This window comes from Falco naumanni, chromosome 15 (genome assembly GCF_017639655.2).
Source record: "Falco naumanni isolate bFalNau1 chromosome 15, bFalNau1.pat, whole genome shotgun sequence".
In the NCBI taxonomy this organism is placed as follows: Eukaryota; Metazoa; Chordata; class Aves; order Falconiformes; family Falconidae; genus Falco; species Falco naumanni.
The window spans coordinates 22,464,704-22,472,187 of record NC_054068.1 but is presented as its reverse complement, the minus strand read 5'-3'; the positions used below and the strand labels follow the sequence as shown (position 1 = coordinate 22,472,187).

The window sequence follows — 7,484 nt, the reverse complement described above, 5'->3', positions numbered from 1 at the left end:
ATACTGGGATATGGAGGGCTCAACTAGGATGCCGTGGGCTGCACTGGGCTGTACTGGGATACAAAGGACTTAGCTAGGATGTGGTGGGCTGTATGAGGCCATACAAGACTGTTCTGTGCCATACTGGGCTGTACTGGGTTGCACTGAGCCATATGGGGACATATAGAACTGTACTGAGACGTACAGGACTGCACTGCACCATACTGGGCTGTATAGGGTTGTACTGGGCCATACTGGGCGGTGGAGGGCTGTGCTTGGCCATTCAGGACTATACTGCACCATACTGGGCTATACAGGTCTGAACTGGGCCATACTGGGGTACTAGGAGGTGTGCTGTCCTGGAGGTCACCAAGCCTGTGCTCTGCTCCCCAGGGACACCCCCACCCCCCATTCTATAGGGGCTTCCCAAAAGCTCCAGCTCTCCCCCCAGCCAGGCCCCCCCACGGGACGGGGAAACAGGGGCTCCAGTCTAGCAGTACTTGAATTTATTTGTAAACTATTCTTTGGTAAACAACAACAACTCAAAAAGAGACCAATCAAATGAAAATGCTCCCCCCAAAAAAAACCCCCAACCTAACACCAACTTAAATCAGCCAGGTGGGTGGGGTAAAAAATAAAATAAGGGCTTTTCCCCCTCCGAAGTGGGATTTTAATGACCTACAGCAGATCCAAGGGGCGCCGGGGGAGCGCTGGCGGGGGGGCAGTAGTGGGTGCTCCCCCCTTGTGCTTGTTTTCAGGGAGGAGGAGTGTGGGGTGGGGTGGGGCGGGGGGTCCTACATGGGGGGCTCGTTGCAGAGCACGATCTCCAGCTCCTTGCGGTACAGTTTGCCCCCATCGGAGAGGTTCATGATGCTCTTCCTGTAGTTGGTGAGCTGCTGGATGTTCATCTCCTGCAAGGTGGGGGTGGGGTGAGGGGGTGGGGCTAGGCACCCCCTTTCTCCCTGGGGAGCACCCCCAGGCTGGGAAACCCCCCCAGCTCCGGTCCCACAGGGACACGGGCTTGGCACCTGGACCAGCATCTCTCCATGTCCCTGGGGAGTGTGGATGCAGCAGATGGAAGATGCTGCTGGGAGAGGGGAGGAGGGGCAGGGGGGGTCCGGGGGGGCACCTGGGCTCTGCCCCCACTTACTTTCTTATTTTTTTCATACAGGTCCTTCAAAAGCGCGTCCAGCTCGTTCTCGTCAATGAAGCCGCTCCCGTCCTGCATAGCACAAGCGGGACATCAGCGGGGGAAGGACACGAGCCCCCCGGGCATGGGTGCGGGGGGCACCCCCAAACCCTTACCCAGCACAGCCAGGGGTAAACCCAGTGCTCGCACCCCAGGTCAGAGCGGGGAATTGACCCTCCCCAAAACGCCTGGGTCTGGACTTTTCTTTTTTGGCCAGGTTATATTTGTTTGGGGCAGTTCCCGCGGAGGCGGCTCCCTACCTTGTCATAGAAGGCGAAGATGGCATTGAACTCCTCCGAGGACAGCTTCATTCCCTGGGCAGCAGCAAGGGACACTGCGGTGTGAGGGGGGGGCACAGAGGCACAAGCAGGGAATGGGAACGTTTTGGGGGGTTATTTAATTATTATTTTTATTTTACCTGAAACTTCAGAAGGAAGTTTTCTTGCACAGGCAAAAGTCTGAAAAACAAGAAGGGCAGGGATGAGCAGGAAGCAGCTGGGAAAAGACGCTATTTTTAAACCAAAATGACTTTTTGCTCAGAAATGTGAGCAAATTAAAGAGGAAAACCGTTTTCTGGGAAGGTGGAGCAGAGTGTAGGAAGAGTCTGAGTGTTTCAGGCCACCTCTCCCTCCCCACCACCTCCTTCTCACCGCCCATGACCTTACCGGGACATCTCCGAGAGGCCCAGCTTTCCGTCACCGTTCAAGTCGAACATCCGCAGCTGCCAGGACACAAGCAGCACCCAGTCACCCACCGCCTCCTCCCCTCCCTCCCTCCCACTTGCCGTGGGGTGCCAAGACCCCGGGGCGGGGGCAACCTGCCGTGCCGGCACCAGCCCCGGGTCCCACTCACGATGGTCTGTGTGTACTCCTGCAGCTTGGGCTCCTCGTAGGGCCGGTTTGCCTTCTTCAGCAGGTCTGACAAGAAGCCCTGGAAGGAGGGGACATTGCTGGCTGACCCTGGCCCCCCCAGCGGGGGTGCCCCCCCAGCAGGGCCCGCCTCAGCCCACCCCGTGCCCACAGCCCACCTTGAGCTCGTTGGCTTCGATGTAGCCGCTTCGGTCCGTGTCGTACCTGCGCCAAGCCTGCGGAGCAACCGCCCAGTGTTAGGGTGGGCTTGTGTCCCGTGTTTCCCCCCCTGCTGACACGGGTGCGCCCCGTAACCCCCCCGGAGCATCCCTCACCACCCTGGCAGGGATGGGGTCACCTCACGGCTCCGGTCTTGAATCGTGGTGGCCTCACCGGTGCCACACGCTGTCCCTTGGGGCTGGCTGCTTGTGTTCAGCCCCATGCCATGAGCTCAGGTGCTATTATCCTCACTCTGGCATGCAAGGCCCGGCTTTAATATTTGATTGCATCCCCCAATTAAACAATAGTCCCTGTTTACCCCCCCACCATGCCATGGGGTGCTCCTCTTTCAGCCATCACCTCCACGCTGGTGGGTCCTTGCCAAGCACAAGCTCTCCCCGACCGCGGGATGCTGCACATCCCCCTCCACCCCCAGCCGCATGTCGGTCCCCATCAGCGATTTCTCTCCTGTCGTGCAGACAGGTTCACCCACGCATGACGAGGTTTTTGGGGTGGCCCAGAGTAGTGCTGTCTGCTTCAGCACATCCTTTGGGCACCAAGGACCAACCACCGCGGAGGGGGAATTTACAGAAATGGCTCCAAATCCCAGAGCTCACCTCACCTGGAGACTGGGACAAGGCACCCGGCTGCCCTAAGAGGTGCCCAAGGGGGGCTGAGGACTAGGAAAACTCACCACACTCCCACTCACCCCCAAACCAGCACCACTTGCTGAGTTAAAGCCAAGAGTCTGGGGCAGACCAGGGAGGTGTGGGCGATGCCAGCTCCCAGTTGTTTCTCCATGGTGGAGCCAGGCACCGGGGAATGAATCCCGCGGGGAGCCCCAGCACAGCCAGCCCTGCTCACCTCCATGAACTCCGAGCTGGAGCCTACGTGCTGGCGGAAACACAGCAGGAAATTCTCCTCCGTGGGCAGGATCTGGGCTAGCTGCAGGGAACACGGGCATCATCGGGGTGAACATGAGCATCACTGGGGGGAGGACTGCAAGCATCCCGGGGGTCTGCAGGGCCAGCACCACTCACCTCTGCCATCTCGATTTTCCCATCTGCATTTTTGTCATACTTGTGCATGAATTCCTTCATTTTGTCACCTAAGTTGTCATTCTTTGAGTCCTGCTGGCAAGGAGAGGGGATGGGAGCATTTGCCTCGGTCCCTGCGCTGGCGTTCCCCCAGCTTCCCTCCCGGAGATGCCCCAACCCTACCCGTCAGTGCCGTTCCCAAAGGAGATGGGGCTGATGTGAGACTGAACTTTGGGGCAGGAGGGAATGGGGGAAGGAAGGAGCAAAACCAGGAGCGGCCCTTACCACACCCGCCCCCTTCCTTGCGCTTTCCAGCTCCTGGAAGAAGTTTTCCAGCTCTTTGCCTTCAATGTAGCCATTCCCTAGGGAAGGAAAAAGACACAATATGACCCCCCTGACATCAGAAGGCAGGAGGCAAGGGAGGGATCTCCTGGGGGACATAGCGCCTGTCCCCCTCTGCACAGGGACATGGCTCCGAGATGACTGTGGCAGCAAAGAAACACCAGCCGACGCGGAGTGTTGCACAAACCCAGTGGTGCCTGAATTTGCAGGGAGCCTGGGGGGACATAGCCCTGGACTTGTACCCTGCACCCACTTGTAGGGCACAGGGGACTTCGTCCCCATCCCATCCTGGGGATGCATTTTCTGCATCTGATGCTTTAACCGGGGGGTTTAATTCAACCTCTGAGCGCCCCCAGACCAGGACTGTCTCCTCTTGACGCATTGCGAGGGCCAGTGAGGGCCAATGTGGAGCAGAGGCAAAGCACCTGGCACAGCCGCAGCCCTGGGGTGGGCTCAGCGCAGCGCCGGGACCCCAGGTGACTGGGGGCTCAGAAAGGTCCCTGTGCATGTGCCCGCTGCCCCTCGCTGCTGGGATCTGTGCTGGGATGTGGCACCCGGGTACCCACGGCCCTGGCTGCCCGCGGGATGCTTGGCGGCAGCACAGCTCAGCCAGGCCCCAGCCGTGCATCGCTCCCGCGGCACCTGCCCGCGGTGGGTCCGGGTGGTGACTGGCATGCCTCGAAGCAGCAGGGTGACGCCACGGCTGGGGGTGCTGTGGCTCTGCCGTGCTACCAGGCAAGGTGCAACCTCCCTGCCAGAAATCCTCCCTCCCACCAACATCTGGGCACAGCTGGGCAGCGCTGCCCTTTCCTCTGGAGTGCCTGATGGAGGGATAACCAGGGCTCTTCCTTGGGGGCACCCCCCTGCAACCCCTCCCTACACCGCCTTCAGCACCATCACCCGCAGGCCCCCCAACAGCATCTTCTCCCCATTGCAATTGCGGTGGCTGGGAATAACCCACCCACATCCCGGATGGAAGCGCCTGGGGAGGTCCCAGGGCACCTTCCTCTTTGGCAGCTGCATCCTGACGGATGAGCAGCAACCCTCCCAGGAGGGGACAAGGGGCTGGGGCGATGTCGGGGTGCTGGTGTGAGCTGCTGAACTTGGCTTTCCATGCCTTTCTCGTGGGCTTTGCTCTTACAGGAAACACCCCAAGCTCCCTTGAATTCAGCTAGGGGGAAAAAAAAACACATCAGGAAGAGTTTTGAGCCGTGAAAAAGAATAATGACAAGACAAGCCATGGCCGGCAGCTTGGTTTCCCCCAAGCAGCAGCTTGGCCAGGTCTGAGCTGTGTCTGCAGGGGAGCAGGGTGCAGAGCGGCACTGAAAATCCCCTCCAGAGAGCCGCAGCCAGCCCGTGCAGCTGTACCTTGGAGCCGCCCTGCGCCGCGGAGCCACAGGACAGCAGCGGCTGGCAAGGCAAGGGCATCAAAGACACCCAAGGGGGAGCGGGTGAACGCCCCGTCAGAGGGGTTTAAGCGCAGGGAAGAGCTTTGGTGAGACAGCCCTGTCCACAGGGGGATGAACCCAGGGTCCCTCCATCACCCTGTGCCCATCGGCAGAGGGGAGCGGCCAGGGCTGTCACAGCCCCCACCCACCGTTGCTGAGCATCGTCCTTGTCATGGCCACCATCTCCCTGGACACCCAAGTCCCTCCTCTCTTGGGCACCGCTGTGCCACAGCCTGATGGCCTTGCCCTGCCCGGGGGCCACAGGCCAAGCTGGATCCATGCCTGCTTTGATGTTTCAGAGGTGATGGAGCACACCCAAAGGCGCAGCAGGAGGCAGCCAGGACACCCCCACAAGGAGCTACCCACTCCCACTGGGGTGCCACTGTGCCACCAGTGCCAGCTCCAGCAGGGACAGGGACAGGACAGCCGTGCTCATGTCCCTGGGGCTGTAGGGCTGCGGGGGGGCCCCGAGGGTGCAGCTGGGAGGGCACCCAGCGCAGGCTGCGCTCTGGCTCCAGCAGTACAGCCGGGGACGCTGCGTCATGCAGCTCCCACAGGGGTTTTGGTGTCCCCAAACCTCCCCCCGGGGACAGGAGACCCGAGAAAGGCAAGAGCTTTCCCCCAGCTGCTCTTCATTGCGCCACCGCACCAAAATGAACTATTTTCCCACCAAAGCGATGCTGCTTTTTGCATTTCTCCCCCTTTTTGGGGCTGGCAGCGACAAGGACCAGGGGCAACATGCCCAGCTGTGGCTCCATGGGGGAGTGACATCCCTGCTGGGGGCTGCTGCCACAGCACAGCATCCCCGGGAGGAGATTTTGCAGGGCTGGGGAGCAGGTGGGGTGCACCGAGCACTCCAGCCATGGAGGGGTCATTCCTCACCGTGCTGCAGGCAAGGGACACCCCCCGCTGTCACCCCCCACCTCCAGGGCAAGGGGGTGGCCCTGGGGCCAGGCTGGTGGCTGTGCTGTCCTCTGCCCTTCCAAGTGACCTCTGTGCCAGACATGGGGTCCCGTGGAGACAGGGGGGGATGGAGGGGGCTGATGGTGGGCGAAGGGCAAGGGTTCCCCGGGAGGGGACACCCGGCGGGGGGGCGGGGCACAGGACCCCTCGGGCAGCACCCAGAGGTGCCACCAGCCCTGAGCGATCCCCAGCTCTCGGGGGACCCGGCACCAGGGGGGTCCGTGCGGAGGGGACCCGGGACACTTTCCACGGGCGGGGGGCTCCCGGCGGGGTCCGCTGCTGGGGGTTTCCATCCTCACCCGACGGTGGGTTCCTGGGGGAGCCGATCGCCGCCACCAGCCCGGAGCTCCACTCGACGGGGCTGCGCCCCGGGGGCTCCCCGCCGCCCCGGGGGCTCCCCCGTTCCCCGGGCTGCAGCGGCTCAGCGTGCCCCCCCCGGGGCTGCCCGCGGCGGGGTGCCCGACCGCTCTCCATCGCCCCCCTCCCGCCCCGGTGCCCTGCCCGATGCCCTCCCCGCCGGGTTTGGGGCTGGCCGGTGGCGGCGGGTCCCCGGTACCCCGGGACTGACCGTCCGTGTCGAAGTGTCGCCAGACATCGAGGAACTGGGAGGCGGTGAGCTCAGCCAGGTGGAGGTGCGGGGCCTGCTGCGGGCCGGCCATCTCCCTCTCCCGCTCCCGCCGCCGCCGCCGCCGCCGCCGCTGCCGCCGCCTTTTATAGCCGCAGCCGCCCGCCGCCGCCAGGGGGCGCCGCTGCCCCGGGACACCGTCCGGGGCGAACGGACCGCGGGGCCGGGGGGGACAGGGGGGGTACGGGGGGGGACAGGGGCACCGGGATACCGGGAGAGCGGGGATGGACAGGGACAGCGGCACCGGGCGGGGGGAGGGGGCTGGGGAGGGGGGGACAGAGGGACGGTGGCACCGGGTGGGATGCGGACACCGGGATACTGGGACGGAGGCACCGCAAGGGGGACCGGGGCGGGGGGGCAGAGATACCGGGACAGCAGCACCAGTGGGGGGGAACAGGGACACCGAGACACCGGCTGGGCACGGGGTGCGGCAGCGGGACATCAGCACCGCGGGGACAAGGACACCGGGACACCGGCACCATGGGGGACACAGGGGGGACGGACACCGGGATACCGGCACCGGGGGGGGACACACAGGGACACCGGCACACCCGGACTGGCATGGGCAGCACTGGGCACTGTGGGTCGCAGCCTGTGCCCTACCACTTGTCCCTACCTTGTCACCTAGCCCTGCTCTACGTCACCTGCCCTGCACAATGTCACCCCTGCCCGATGTCACCTGCCCTGCCCCACCACCTACCCGTGCCACCTATCCCTGCCCTATGTCACCTACCCACACACCCCATCACTTACCCCTGCCCCATGTCACCTGCCCTGCCTAACGTCACCTATCCCTGTCCTGACACCTAGCCCTGCCTTGTCACCCTGCCCTGG

At 63.2% G+C, this 7,484-nt stretch overlaps 1 protein-coding gene across 2 annotated transcripts; it reads right to left on the bottom strand.

Moving 5' to 3' along the window:
• Window positions 1–463: 463 nt before the first annotated feature.
• Window positions 464–6,730, bottom strand: CALB2 (calbindin 2). 2 transcript variants are annotated; one of them, XM_040615248.1, is made up of 11 exons: window positions 6,594–6,730; window positions 3,558–3,634; window positions 3,276–3,368; window positions 3,100–3,180; window positions 2,196–2,252; window positions 2,021–2,098; window positions 1,834–1,889; window positions 1,587–1,626; window positions 1,429–1,482; window positions 1,130–1,201; window positions 464–890 (listed from the first exon to the last, which is right to left on the bottom strand). In XM_040615248.1, exons 1-11 carry the CDS (start codon window positions 6,682–6,684, stop codon window positions 774–776), a joined length of 816 nt encoding a protein of 271 aa, XP_040471182.1. In that variant the 5' UTR covers window positions 6,685–6,730; the 3' UTR covers window positions 464–773. The 2 variants fall into 2 exon arrangements, with proteins under 2 accessions (XP_040471182.1, XP_040471183.1); XM_040615249.1 differs by having other exon boundaries at window positions 3,276–3,365.
• Window positions 6,731–7,484: the final 754 nt, after the last annotated feature.

What these genes read in the sequence shown, in the direction of transcription:
- CALB2 (XM_040615248.1), bottom strand. Translation starts at nt 6,684, where the DNA reads ATGGCCGGCCCGCAGCAGGCCCCGCACCTCCACCTGGCTGAGCTCACC. An exon ending in GGAAAATCGAGATGGCAGAG is followed by an intron (nt 3,181 to 3,275) that starts GTGAGTGGTGCT and finishes TGTTCCCTGCAG; the next exon opens with CTAGCCCAGATCCTGCCCAC. An exon ending in GGCCTCTCGGAGATGTCCCG is followed by an intron (nt 1,627 to 1,833) that starts GTAAGGTCATGG and finishes CTTGTTTTTCAG; the next exon opens with ACTTTTGCCTGTGCAAGAAA.